Here is a 15,542-nt window from a genome sequence, read left to right on the forward strand (position 1 = left end):
GGGTTTTGAAATTCAAAGTTGTTGAAGGACACTTGTTGATGAGATATACAGCAATTATTGCTGCTTCAGCCCAAAAAATCTTGGGTAGTCCTGCACTCAGCAACATACATCTGACTCTCTCCAAAATGGTCATGTTGAATCTTTCAGCTAAACCATTTTGTTGAGGGGTGCCCGCAACTGTCTTGTGCCTTGCAATGTCATTCTCTTTACAGAAATCATTGAAAGGTTCAGAACAGAACTCAAGACCATTATTAGTACAAAGCCTCTTGATCTTTCTGCCAGTTTGGTTTTCCACAAGTGTTTTCCAGCTTTTAAAGTTATCAAAAGTCTCATCTTTTGTTTTCTAAATGTAGATCCATAACTTCCTTGAGTAGTCATCCACAATGCTCAAGAAATACTTTGCTCCAAAATTAGAGGGAGTCTTGGTTGGACCCCAAAGATCAGCATGAACATAATCAAGGGTACCTTTTGTTCTCTGTTGTCCAGCATTGAATTTGGCTCTGCAGGCTTTGCCATAGACTCATAGAACTTTAATCTTTCCATTCTGTCCCCCACATAGCAGCTCCTGTTTTGCCAATTTAATCAACCCTTTCTCACTTACATGGCCCAACCTCATGTGCCATAACTCAGTTTTTGATAAAACTCTTCCAGTTGCAGTGGCTGCAGAGCCAATTACAACTTCACCATCTACATAATAGAGGCCATTCTCCATAATTCCCCTCATGACAACCATGGAGTCTTTAATTATATTCAGTATTCCTTTTTTACCCTTGAACACATACCCTCTTTTATCAAATTCACCAAGAGAGATTAAATTTTTCTTCAACTCAGGTACATATCTGACCTCTGTGAGAATTCTTTCAGCCTCATCATGAAACTTGAACCTTATAGACCCAATTCCTTCAATTTTGCAAGGCTTGTTATCTCCAAGGAGTACTAACCCATTTGCTTGATCAGAAAATTGTTCAAACCATGATTTGTTTGGTGTCATATGCCATGAACACCCTGAATCCATTATCCATTTAGCTTCTGGATTCTTTTCAGACACCATCAGTGCCTCTGCAGATTCATAGCCATCATCTTGAACAATTGCAGCATTTCCTGAGTCCTTCTTCCTATTGTTACTGCCACCATTTTTCTGCCTTTCAGGACAAACTTTCCTTATATAACCCTTCTTTTTACAGTGATAGCATCTGATTTTGAAGATGTTTCCTTCATCATTCTTCTGATTTTCTGGCTTTTGCTTCTTCTTATCAAATTTACTATCTTTTCTGAAGGTCTTGCCTCTTGCTGTCAACCCTTCACCACTTGTAGAGGACTTCTTTTTCTTTCTTTCATTCAATTCCTTTGAATTCAGAGCAACCTACACTTCATCAAGAGAAACAAAGTCTCTTCCAAACAATAAAGTTTCTTTGAAATGAGACTAACTCTTAGGCAAAGAGCACAGCAATAACAAAGCTTGATCCTCATCATCAATAGTGACATCGATATTTTCAAGATCTAGAATCAGTTTATTAAATAAATCCAATTGTTCTCCTACTGATCTATCTTCATGCATTTTAAACGAATACAAAGACTGCTTTAGGTAAAGACGATTAACTAAAGATTTGGTTATGTACAAACCTTCAAGTTTTGACCAAACCCCAGTAGCAGTTGTTTCCTTAGAGACTTGCCTCAACACCTTGTCTCCAAGACTGAGGATAATTGCACTGTGTGCCTTCTATAGTAGTGCTTTCTTATCCCCATCAGCTATCTTCTTTTCAAGTTTGGCTTCTCCATCAAGTGCTTCCACCAGGCCCTGCTGAACAAGAAGAGCTCTCATCTTCAATCACCATAGCCCGAAATCATTTTGCCCTGTGAATTTTTCAACCTCATACTTGGACGAGCCCATTTCTTGAATCGAACTCAAAATCGCTCCACGCTCACCGCACCAATTTGTTGTGCCAAGATCAGATTTTTACTTCACAAAAGAATGAGTTTCTTGTATGAACAAGTATAAGCAAAATGCAGGAAAAAGAACCAAAACTGCACATAGCTCACAACAGCCACTTTTATTCAATCTCTGTAGAATTTCTCTGGTTACAAAAAACTCTCTTATGATCTAGACTATGAGGAGAAGAAATAGAAGCACTATTTCAAGCCTAACCAACCTAACCAACTTAAAACTACTTAACTGTTACATGCTATAACAGAATAGCAGAAAGCAGAAAAATACTAAGTTGATAAAGAGTAAGAGAACTAACTAATGGTTGTTAATGAACCAACATACAACATAAGAAATGTTAATAAACAGCTGATTGTTGATAATTTTAGTCAGATTCTCTTATTGAAAACTAATTAGATGAAGCTGGAAAAATCTAGGTCAGATTGTATTTATTGAGAGTTTAATATTAGAAACGATAAAACAAAGATTAGACTCTAAGTATGAGAAATCTTTTCCTCATTTTTTTCTTTCTAGTCAGAAATCTTTTTCTGAAGTTTTGGAAACTTCCCGATTATCAGATTCAATGATATGGAAAGAAAAAAAAAGAGTTATCTTCATGTTGTCATGCATGACTGTGATATTATACAAGTCTGCATTCTGCACTAACATGTACAGATCCAAAAAAATGTCTATGACAAAACAAAACATGGAATAAGAGTAGTGTAAGGAAAATATAAAACAAAGAAATTTAAGTGCAGTCCGAGGTATGAGGACACGTCCAAGTTACTCAAGAAAAACCAGAATACTACAATTGCTTAGGCTTGTAATTGCCCCATTTCTCCTCTACCAGTTCCTCTGTGTTGTTAAAGAAACTTCCTAGTGACTGAAGAGGGGCTATGCGGAGTTCATGCTGTAAACATGGGTAGAGATCAGCCTCTCTAGCAACATAAGGGAGAGTATTCGGTGTTGTCACATCCTTTTTTTCTGTTCTTTTTCTTATAGAATAAACATCCTTGATGTTAGAGGACAGGAGAATAGCTGTCTAGATCAAAATCTGAAATAGATTCAATTTGTGTTAGTGCACAAGACATGAAAGAAGAAAACGATATAGTGATTGCATCAAACTATTTTTATTCACTTCTTTTCTTCTTAGGCAGAAATCTAATGTGTTAGTTTGACTTCCTGATTCTTAGATTGCCTGATATGAGGATTATTTTTTCTTACTTCTTTTTGTGCTGTCATGAAAGACTAATATGACTTGAGTAAAACATTATTATTATTATTATTATTACTATTATTATTATAAGTCTCAAATATGGATTCGGATACGCTAAAAGCATAGCAGTTATAAAAATCCCTTAGCTTTGTATTTGTTACAAAAAGACCAGAATTTGCATCATCCTCTGATAAACATTACAACTACCAAAAGAATAGTATCTTTGGCCAGCCAACACCAGCTTTCTAGAACAACCGAAAACCATATTTAAAATTTGCATCCCTGATTCTTTAGTCGAGTCACCAACGACTAAAAATGAAAGTCTTACCATTTCTCCTTTGCTTGTAGCTTGCATAATTTCTGATGATATATTGCAGTTGGTGGCTTAAAAACATAGGTCCAGATTTGCAAATTGATTTTGCTGCAACTTGATTGAGTTTTCCAGGGAGGGTTTGGCAGCATCCTTTCTTCGTCCAGCTGAGATTCTTCCTTTGCTTCTTTTTCCTTGATTTCTTCCTTCATTTTGTTCAATTGCCCAAAAACTTGCGCTTCTGAGCCAACAAATTTCCGCTATGCATCATAGTTAAGTTGGATAGTTCAAGATCCTATTTATATACCCAATGATATCAGTATTTCTTCACCTCGACATCAAAACCTGGCTTGTAGCTAATTATTTTAAATTCCTGTTTCATGCTACCAAGGTTAGCCTGCAGATGACATTCTTCAATGAATAATAGTCTTTCACTTAGAAATAATAGCCACATGTGATCTGATTCTCTGAAACTAGTTCTAGATCTCCATAAAAATTTAAAAGGATACCTTTCTTTTGTTTTTGAAGGACCCATAGCTAAAACTGTTTCATAACGTACCACAAATATAGCACAACACGCAATGTCAATCCAATTATTGTCATCCATAATGGGTGATGCATCAATGCTTATTAAACTGCCCAAATGTTGATTGTTGAACCACCTTGGTATTTCATTTCCAAGAGTAACACTTTATTCTTTCAAACTTCATTAGAGGGTAATCAAATTTTTTGTATTGGTGATGTTCCATGTACTGCAGACACAGCTGTATGTTAGTTCCTAATTCTGACACAAACAAAAGGAGAGAGAATAGATAGGAGGAGAGATGGGAGGAGGAAGGAAGGAGCATGTACACCTGAACAATTTGTATCATCCATGAAAAACCTATGTTCGAGCAGCATTCCCTCAACTAATTTTGGGCATTTGAAAACGTATAATCCTGCATCTCCTCCACTAGATAGATATTTTATCCATAGCAACATGTAAGTAGGTGTGATGGGAAGTCAATTCGTGAAGGGAGCTCAGGCAAATGTTTCAACTGCTTGCAGTGCTGTAAGTTTAAATGGAACAGTATGGAAAGCTCCTTGAGGTTGAGCAGTCCAGCAAAATTGTTTCCACTTAAATCTAGGCTTTCTAAGCAACACAAATTTCCGATAGCATCAGGGATTTGAAGTAAATTACAGAAACTTAGATCAAGTTTGTAGATACATGGGAAAATTGGCGAGGAAGGCAATAAATAGCTAATGAACTTTTATGTTCTCTGGAGTAAGAAGGTGTTGATTTGTTCTGCATCCCTTGGTTCATTTAATAACTGATTATCATACAGTTTTGAACAGTCATTGAGAATCAAATATTCAAGAGAATTGAGGCCTAATATGCTAATGTGGTAACTTGGTAAGACTTTTGCAGTCTTTCAACTTCACAAAAATAAGCTTAGAAAACCAATGAATGGATCAATCTGCCTAAGTTGTATACATCCTTGGAGATCTAGCCACTTAAGATTTAGGGCCTCCCTAATATCTGGCATCTCAGTTTGATATTTGGAATGAGAGAATCAAACGTCTCAAATTGTGTAGAGGCTGCAATGAACGACCAATAGTAGGAGACAAAATTAATAATGACATTTGAGCTTTTTTTGTTTATGTAATTAAATAAAGAAAAAGGAAACAGCACAAGAAAGCTTGGCTTTTTATTTGTTCATCTAAAGAAAAACTAAAATAGATAAAGAATAATAATTTGCATTACCTTTGTGTCTTCCCATAGTTGTTTGATGTTGCTATTAGGCAAGAGCAACCCAACAAGTTTGTCCGGATCAAAACTTGGCAGCAAACCCTCAAAAGGGTATATATCCCAAGTAAGATATCGTAATTCATTGGAAAGATTATCGAGTCTTCCTGAAAAATTCATTTTGTCAAGCACGAGCAACTTACGGTGACTCATTTTGCATAGAGCATCCGCCCTTATTATGTTTTGAGGAAAGCTGCTTTCATTTTTAAAAACTAAGGCTTCAAGATAATCTGCTGCCTACAACATTGCAAAGGGGAAATAAAATGTTAGATCCCTTGAAGTATTTACCATTTACCAATTCTAGAAAAATGGAAACCTAGGATTTTATAATCAAAACTATTTTACCTTATTGTCTGACATAACTTAGTGAAAATCTTTGTAATCACATAATCTACTCCACTTTCTTGGCTCCTTAGGTGATTTTTCTCAAACAATATACCTGCCTAAATCTCTCAATAAGTCATGCATATGAATCAAATCCATATTTAATGGTTATGAGTGATCTGTCAATTAGAACTTGAAAGCCATTTCAAGATGAAATCCACGAAAATGGATAACTTCCATCAAATATTGCACTGGCTGTAAGTAGAATAAGCAAGCAATATCCAAAAATATTTCCTTCTCAATATCCTCCAACTCATCAAAACTTATTTGCAGTACATCATCCATAATGTTTTTACTATAATTTCTCTTAACCTAACAGATGCACTTCTCCACTATGAAACATCTCGATCAAACAAAGATGAGTGCAATACTTCAATTGCTAAGGAATGACCATGGGCATGTGATAGTACGTCATAAGCCAACTTCTCATAACCACTCGTAACATAATTACTTTTGAAAGCATTTCTACAAAACAACTAAACCACATGTTCGCGGTCCAATGCTAGACTTGGTAAACATCATCCTTCATATAATTTCCTCTTCTCTCTCTGAAACATCTCGTCCAAACACGGATGAGCCCAATACTTCAATTGCTACGGAATGGCCTTGGGCATGTGATAATACATCACAAGTCAACCTTTTATAATCACTCATAGCATAATTACTTTTGAAAGCATTTTTGCAAAACAATTGAACAACATGTTCTTGATCTAAAGTCTGGACTTGGTAAACATCATCTACTCCATGTCTCCTCAATATAATTATCCCTAGAAATTATGATGATTATGCTCCCTCCACCTAGGCATTCACGTAACAAAGTACATCTACTACCTGTAAACATCTTTAGTTGTTCAACTTGATCAACATTATTAAGAACTATCCATGCCCTTGCATAGATTGCAAATCTCTAAACTTTTTTCATTCAAAGATTCACAAAGTAATTGTTTTTGTAAGCCCAATACACCAAAATCTTGATAAATTTTGCTTACATCATCAATAAAACAACAAAAATCATATTGATGAGAGATTTCTACATAAAAAGCATGACCAATTGTTGTTTTTCCTATTCCACCCATCCTACTAATTCCCACAAGTTGAATGTCATTAACAGACCCCAAACGTAAAAGCTTTGCTAATTCTTCAACACGAGATTCCATCTCAACTAGATCATCATTTGGAAGACTGGAAAATTTGTGACCCAACATATTTGTTATTATCTTTTCAACAATATCTTCAAGCTCTGCATATTGTAGCCTGAATGAACATTTAATGAAAATCAAGAATGTCAAATAATCACCAAACCCTAGAGAACCAAAACAGAATGTACATGCATAGAAGCAAATAAGAAGCAAGAACAGAGTATTTCTTCCCTTTTAAATACTATTTGCATTAAACATGTATAAATTTCCAACCCAATTTCCATCCTAGCTCTTCAACAAATCTCTCAAGTTTAAAAAGGGGTAATAAATCGTAGAAAACTACGAGTAAGAAAGGATGAAATACATGCAAATAATGATATGACTAAGCGTATATATATGTAATTGTAATATAACAAATTAAGATACATAATCAAATGAGAGAGAGGTTACTTATTTCGAATAGTTGAGAAAGCATAGTTGATTGAGAAGACCACAATAGTGCATTTTCTACCAAGAGCTTGAAAAAGAAAACCGGTGAAGCTGGTGTGTATGTCTTCACCGCGGAAGCTCACGAACACGTCGTGTGTCATTATAGCATGAAATGGAGAAGAGCTGCAACGGATTGTGGTCTTGGAAACCATTGCAATCGCAAAAAGTGGAAGCAAAAAATGATGTGCTGATACAGCGAAGGTTAAATTAGATTTTTAGGTCTCTTATTTAATTTTATCCTCAATTTTTTTAGATTTAATTTTATTTTTAAATTTTTAAAACTAATTTAATTTTATCATCTAAATATTAAAAATAGACTATTTTAAAAATATATATAAATTTAGTAAGAATTTAAAATTATTTAATGAATATTTAAAATTGTCATAAAATATAAACTTTTTGTCATTTAATCTAAAGGACTAAATTAAATTCATTTAAAAAATTAAATTAAACTCTAAAAATAGACTAAATTCAACCTAAATAATAAATTAAAAGATTATCTACAAAAGCGTGGGCACGTTAGAATCACTAAATTCACAAGGATACAAGGTTTGTCATATACTAGAATCCTTATTCATAGCTTTTATAGTTCTCTCTCTTAGAGTGTGTTTGGATGAAAGAATTTAAAATTCTGAGAAATTTTAAATTCTAATAATTTCAAATACTTTAATTGAAATTCTTTTATTTTCAAAATTTTGTGTTTGGATAAAAAAAAAGTTAAAATTATGAGGGTGAAAAAAAATGAATGAAAAAAAAATATGATTGGTGTGTTAGTTATGCGTGTTTCTCTACGCTCAGACCCCATCGATGTTCCACAATCTCATATTGTGTTTCTTGAAGAAGACTGTAAGAAGAGAATTTCAATTTCTCATCATTTAAAAGGAAATTGAAATTCCAGATTTTTAGTTGTTTTAAATTCTGTTTTAAAATTCCAAAATTTTAAATTCTTCACAAAAAACATCCAAACAATGAATTTTAAATTACAGAAATTCAAATTCTCTGATAAATTACTTTCCTCAATTAAAATTTTCTATCCAAACAATGAATTTTCCTTCTTTATTATTTTTTTCTTTTCATGTTTTCTACATTCTTTCTTTCTTCTTTCCTTTTTTATGTTTTTCTTTCTTTTAATATTATTTCTTTTTTATATTTTTTTGTATTTTTTATTTTTATGTTTTTACTTCTTTGTATTTATTATTTAAACTTATTTTTATTAATATTATATTGTTATTATAATATATAAATAATATTCATATCTTAAACAATAATATTATAAATATAAAAAAATTGTTTAAAATCATTAATTTTGGAAAGTTTCACTTCTCATTTAATATTTTATCCCCTAATTTAGAAATGAGACCCACAAAATTTACAATTTTAAATAAATTTAAGTCATTCACTAAAAAGTGTTAAAAAAAAGTGTTAGAAAAAATATCACTAAGAGTATCTATAATGCATAATTGCTTAAATGAACTATTTATCTAAAATTTATGAACCCTAACTTAAGTCACTTAAGCAAAATTTAAGAGTATTTAAAATTTACACAAATTTTACTTCAATATTTAAGTTATTAGAATGAGTGTTTAACTTAAGTCATTAAATTTTGTAATTGAATTTTTTTCTTTAATTGGTATGAATGAATTAAGCAACACTTGTTTATATAACCTAAGTAACTCACTTAAGCAACACATTTTCAAATCATTTGTTCCAATAGTAAAAATTACTTAAGTAATATTAATTAATTTTAAACAACTCATGAAACACTTGCAAAAAAAGATTAAAAAAATCTTCTCATTCTATTTTGATTTTGCAGTAAATTGTTGTGTAATTTTTATCATATTTATAATAATATGAGATATATAATGATAATTATCAAAAGAAATAAATAAAATATTTATTCATTTAAGAACATGAAATTTTTATACCTTCATTTTATAAAATTGGTATTTTTATAAAATAGACAATAATTAGATATAAAAACTATAAATATCATATATATGTAGAGAGAGAGAGATATTATCATAATTTAATTATTTGAACTAACTTAATTTGATGTTATCAAATTGGTTCGATTTGGATTGGATATAAAAAATTTCAAAACTCAAATCAATCAAACAAATTAAATATGATCCGTTCAAAATTGGTTTCTCCCTAAATCCAAATCCAACAAATTATAATTATTTTTTTCTCAAAATAATGTTTTTTTTTTCTATTTGAACCAACCCAATCCATGACCTGATTAAATATATTTAATTTTAGATTCATATATTTTTGTAATATTAAGTGTCTTAATTTTATCATATTCATGGTATAGTTTTTTCTATCATATTTTGAGAAGTTAAAGACACTAAACTTTCTCCTAGTTAATAGTTATATTAGCAAAAAAGTGATTAAAACAAAGTTCTAAGTAATGAAAATGTAAGATAAATGGTAAAATATGTAAGCATATAAAGCATTTATCAGTCAACATTTGAGATAGGATTTGGAAAGTCTACGTCTCCTACATCTCTAGACATTCGTCAAGAGATTAACAGCGTGTCTTCTTTTTTGAATGAGGATGTTGCGAATAGTTTCACTTGGAGTAATTGTTTGTCTAGTAATTATACTACTAGATCTAGATATAGGTGGCTCTTGGATAAGAATTTTGGCCAACATGTCTTGTGAAGTTAGCTTTGGGAGTTCTAGCTTCCAAAAAATATGTAATGCAATCGTCGAGAATTAAATAGTATAATATAGGAAGATTTTTTGTCCATACTAAATAAAACAAAAAAACATTTTTTTTATGCAATTCAAAGTTTCCTTTCCTTCCTTATTAGGAATAATATTTTTTTTATCCATTTTATTCCCTTTCACACAAAAAAAAAAGAATAGATGTCTTTTTTTTTGGAGGGGGGGGGGTGGATCCATCGGTGTAGAAGTAAGCTTCATGATGATGAATCAAATTGATTCAAGTAGTTTTGATGATGACAAAAAGTCCAAAAAATAATTTCAAGATTGATTTCACGAGAAGCAATCAAGAAGATTCAAGAATCAAGAGAAGTTTGATTTCAAGATTCAAGAGAAGATGAATTCAAGATTCAAGAGAAGAAATCAAGAAGACTTCACAAGGGAAGTATTGAAAAGATTTTTCAAAAAACAAACATAGCACAGTTTTGTTTTTCAAAAGAGTTTTTCTCAAAATTTTCTAAGTTACCAGAGTTTTTACTCTCCGGTAATCGACTACCAGTTTCCTGTAATCGATTACCAGTGGAAAAGTTTGATTTCAAAATCTTTTAACTGAATTTGTAACGTTCCAATTGATTTCAAAATGGTGTAATCGATTACAAGATATTGGTAATCGATTACCAGTGAATCTGAACGTTGGAATTCAAATTCAATTGTGAAGAGTCACATCTTTTCATAAAATGTTTTGTGTAATCGATTACATGGTTTTGGTAATCGATTACCAGTGACAAGTTTTTAATAAAAATCAAAAGATGTAACTTTTCCAATGGTTTTCAGGTTTTTCTAAAGGTTATAACTCTTCCAATGGTTTTCTTGACCAGACATGAAGAGTCTATAAAAGCAAGACCTTGACATGCATTTCAAGAACAACTATTACAACTTCTTTAACAACCTTTGAGAAATCTTGAAACCTTTGATTCTCATCTTTCTTCTTCTTCCTTTGCCAAAAGCTTTCTAAGTTTTCTGGTTTTCAAACCTTCTTCTTTCACAGAAAACAAAAGTGTGTTATTCATATTTTTCATTCTCTTCTCCCTTTGCCAAAAAGAATTCGCCAAGGGCTAACCGTCTGAATTCTTTTTGTGTCTCTCTTCTCCCTTTTCCAAAAGAACGAAGGATTAACCGCCTGAATTCTTTTGTGTCTCTCTTCTCTCTTTGCCAAAAAGAATTCGCTAAGGACTAACCGCCTGAATTCTTTTTGTGTCTCTCTTCTCCCTTTTCCAAAAGAACAAAGGACTAACCACCTGAATTCTTTTGTGTATCCCTTCTCCCTTTTCAAAGAATTCAATAAGACATAGTTTGAGAATTCTTTTGATTCTTCCCTTTCCCTTATACAAAATATTTCAAAGGACTAACTGCCTGAGATATCTTTTGTATCCCCTTCACAAAGTTTCAAAGGACTAATCGCCTGAGAACTTTGTCTTAACACATTGGAGGGTACATCCTTTGTGGTACAAGTAAAGGGTACATCTACTTGGGTTGTTGTAACTGAGAACAAGAGAGGGTATATCTCTTGTGGATCAGTTCTAGTGGAGGGTACATCCACTAGGTTGTTCAAAGAGAACAAGGGAGGGTACATCCCTTGTGGATCTTTGCTTGTAAAGGATTTTACAAGGTTGAAAAGAAATCTCAAGCACCGCAGGTCGCTTGGGGACTGGATGTAGGCACGGGTTGTTGTCGAACCAGTATAAAACTCTTGTGTTTGTCTTCTTCTTCCCTACACTCTTTATTTTCCGTTGTGCACTTTAATTATTGCTTTTACTTTTGGTTATGTTTTTATTTCTATTCTTTACTTTCTTAACAACATAGTAAAAGCCTAAGGAGGGAAGATTTTTAATTAGTAAAGGTTAATTAATAATTAATTCAACCCCCCCTTCTTAATTATTCTGAGGCCACTTGATCCAACAATCGGGACTGACGGGGCTCGAACCCGCAGCTTCCGCCTTGACAGGGCGGTGCTCTGACCAATTAAACTACAATCCCAGGGAATGACTACTCATAAATGATCCAGGATCATCATATTCCAATTGTTGCGACTTGCCGAAGATGTAATTCTAGTGAGGACAATTTCTATCATCTCTTCTTCTTGTGTAGCAGTGTTGGTAATGTGTGGCATGGTTTGGGTTCGGCCATTGTGGTTGGTGACCCTACTAAGATGGCTTTTTTGTCGGCTTGGTTGATAGTATGGTGTGGGAATAAGTTTCCCATAACTCTTTGGGAGATTTGAAAGCTAGAAACTCATTTTTCACCAACAAAATTGTGTCTCCTTAGTGGATTCAGAGGTAGTTCTGCAATTTGTTTGAGATCATTTCCAAAGCCTTTAATGTGGAGGGTGGTTCTTCTACCATTGGCCCCAGGCTGGTGCAATATGTGTTGTCTTTACCCCATCTATGTATTTTGGTTTATCTATAGCCTAGGATAGGGATTTCAGACAAGTTTTATGTGTTTCAAACTCTTTTCACGTGATCTCTATTATTCAAGGTGATTTGGTGGTGCATCATAAGTATGTCGCGGTCATAACCTCGGTGAAGCAACTCATGACGAGACAATAGGACGTGAAGCTTCTTCATAGCTTAAAAAAGTGTGTGAATTGATAGACCATTTTGAGTGACATTTTACATGAGTTTCTGTGTCAATTTCACGTATTTTTCTTGGCATAATTCACGTTTAGATCTAGTTTCATGTGCATAAAGTATAAATGTTTGATCAAGTGAAAGAGTCGGAATCAACACAAATCTATAAAGAAACTGAAGACTCTACACTATACCATGGCCAAAGTATTTTACCACAATCATGGTGACCACAATGCCCATAATAAGATCACCACTACCCTAAAGATCAATGCCTACCAGTTGATCACAATCGTGATAATTCGATAACGGTTGTGATCAATTCATGAGGACCGTGACAGATCCATAACACCCTAAAGCACTCAACGTCAATGTTTCTGATCACGATCACGGTAGATTTACCACGTTCCCTATGCGCCTTTCTTGATTGCTACATCTTTATTAGTATAAATAGCCTTGAGAAACACTTTTAAACCTACCTTTTGCTTATTTAACGATTTTTTAGAGCTTTGGAAGAGGGAATTGAACTAGTAACAATTGTGGTCCTAAATTTGTAAGGGTTTTGGTCTCTTTTAATTTCAATGCATGATTGTAGGTTATTTAGCTTTTCTATAATCGTGGTTGGCTAAAACCTTTAAGCCTCAGATTGTGATGTAGTTGCACCGTAAATCCTAATTTCTCGTTTTAATAAAGTTCTTTGGTGTTATTCAAATGATTGTGTCTTTCTTCTGCTTTCTATCTTATATTGGAACTGATCACTTTGATTCTTAGTCAATTGCATGTTAGTGGTCATCTTCTTGCAATTAATTCAACTCTAGAATGATAGGGTTCATATTGCATGACCAAATTGGTGGCATGAACTTTCTTTATATAAACTTCTCTTAAATTCATCCTTAACCCTAAATTGAATCTCAATTGACCAATGCATAGTTTATTTAGGGGGGAAAGTATTCTAAGACCCTGACCATAGACTAAGAATTAAATTAGGAGGTATTAGACAATTATTTGATAATTAAGATATCTTAATTGAATTATGAATTAGGGGGGATGGTGCATGCGAATTCATAATCTGAGTGTTTATCTTTCATACATATCTCTTTCTTGAAGTTATGGTCTATCTTTAGTTTATTTTATTGGATGCAATCACAACCCCCAAACTTAGATTAAAAATTCTAAATTATTTAGTTTATGTGATTTAGAGCGTTCGAGAACACAATAAGTCTCTAGGGTACAATATTCAGACTTTCGAGTCCATTATTGCTAATGCGTAGGATACACTTGTCCTATGTGAGTACATATTTTTGCATCAAGTTTTCAGCGTCACTGTTGATGACTAGTTGTGGAATTCCCGGATAATTTAATTCGAGTAAATTAAGTCATTTTTGTCACATTTCTTATTTTATTTTAATTTTTTGTACATATTCTATTTTATTTTATTTTTGTTTTTATTATTTTAAATTCTTTTTTTTTGCAATATAATTTTGATTTTTTGCTGATTGCAATTTAATTCTTTTTCTTATTGTTAACAATTTATGCTAACTCGATCTCATCATAATGAAATTACTAATTGTGATCCTAAGATCAAAAGAGCCAGTTGGAGGAATAACATTGAAACAAGAGGAAAAAGAATGGCTGTTTATGGAAACCAAGAATGCACCCCTAATGTGGGGATCACTACAACCATATAGCTCCTAACTTGGGAGATCAACATTCTAAGTTAAGGCATGGACTTATCAACATGATTGAGAGGATACAGTTCCATGCCCTACCATAAGAAGACCCGATGGTCCATTTGAAGAAGTTCCTAAGGATTACAAACACGGTAAAAAACCCTCTCAATGATCCTGATTACATCATATTGGCTACTTTCCCATTCTCATTAGAGGGGAGGGTTGAAGATTGGCTCAGTAACTTGCCAAGATGGAGCATTACCTCTTGGGACCAGTGCTCATTAGCATTCTTGATGAAGTTATTCCTAGTGGAAAAGTCTAAGCAATTGATTTGAGAGATTGGAAACTTTGCCCAGTTTCAACAGGGCAAGGATCACTTTCTGAAGCTTGAGTATGTTTCAAGGGGTTGCAAATAAGCTGCCAACATCATGGCTACCCACCATAGAGGTTGATATACATATTCTATGGGGGACTATCATAACACCACAGATCATGCCTAGATGTTGTAGTACGGGGAACCTCATGCACAAACTGACAGATGCAACATTGGAGATCATTGAGGCTATGGCTTCTAATGCTTATAATGGCATTAGAGAAATGGATCAAAAAAGGATCTTAGAGAAAACTGTGAGTGCATCTCAAAAAAATTGGTCATTGAAGTTGGACGCTACACTCTGGGATTACAAAACAACCTTTAAGACTCCCATTGGGATGTCTCCATTTAAGCTATTTTATAGGATGAACTATCATTTTCCTGTTGAATTGAAACACAAAGCCATGTGGGCTCTGAAATTTCTAAACTTTGATTATGAACTTGTAGGTAACAATAGGTTGCAATAGTTGAATGAGTTGGATGAGTTTAAGCTCAGTGCTTATGAGAATACCAAACTCTATAACGAGAAAACCAAAAAATGGCATGACCAAAGCATCAAGAGACATAAGTTTCACGAAGGAGAAAAAGTTCTAGTTTACAACTCACACCTCCACCTCTTCCCAAGAAAATTGCACTCGAGGTGATATGTGTTAGACAAGTGGCCTCAGATATCTTAAGAAAGGGGGTTGAATTAAGATATTCCAAACTACTTTCCCAATTAAAAAAAACTATTTCACTTTTTATTCAAGTTATGAATTCCCTTAATGACAATCTTCTTAAATATTGATTCAAATAAAACAATTTGAATATGAATATAAAGAAATAATAAATAAAGGAGATTAAGGGAAGAGAAAGTGCAAACTCAGATTTATACTGGTTCGGCCACACCCTTGTGCCTACGTCCAGTCCCCAAGCAACCCGCTTGAGAGTTCCACTATCTTGTAAATTCCTTTTACAAGT

The 15,542-nt window shown here is 33.2% G+C and overlaps 1 protein-coding gene, 1 non-coding gene and 1 pseudogene across 2 annotated transcripts; all 3 read right to left on the reverse strand.

Annotated features, from left to right (window-relative positions):
- Window positions 1–2,467: 2,467 nt before the first annotated feature.
- On the reverse strand, window positions 2,468–6,107 carry LOC114416156 (annotated as a pseudogene).
- Window positions 6,108–6,228: 121 nt separating this feature from the next.
- Window positions 6,229–7,434, reverse strand: LOC114416849 (disease resistance protein RML1B-like). The gene is made up of 2 exons (XM_028381883.1): window positions 7,210–7,434; window positions 6,229–6,874 (listed from the first exon to the last, which is right to left on the reverse strand). The coding sequence occupies exons 1-2, from the start codon at window positions 7,398–7,400 to the stop codon at window positions 6,490–6,492; spliced, it is 576 nt and encodes a 191-aa protein (XP_028237684.1). The 5' UTR covers window positions 7,401–7,434; the 3' UTR covers window positions 6,229–6,489.
- Window positions 7,435–11,878: 4,444 nt separating this feature from the next.
- Window positions 11,879–11,952, reverse strand: TRNAD-GUC. Its single transcript has one exon. It is a non-coding gene; the product is annotated as a tRNA-Asp (tRNA).
- Between the last annotated feature and the right edge of the window lie 3,590 nt (window positions 11,953–15,542).

This window comes from Glycine soja, chromosome 6 (genome assembly GCF_004193775.1).
Source record: "Glycine soja cultivar W05 chromosome 6, ASM419377v2, whole genome shotgun sequence".
Lineage (NCBI taxonomy): Eukaryota > Viridiplantae > Streptophyta > Magnoliopsida > Fabales > Fabaceae > Glycine > Glycine soja.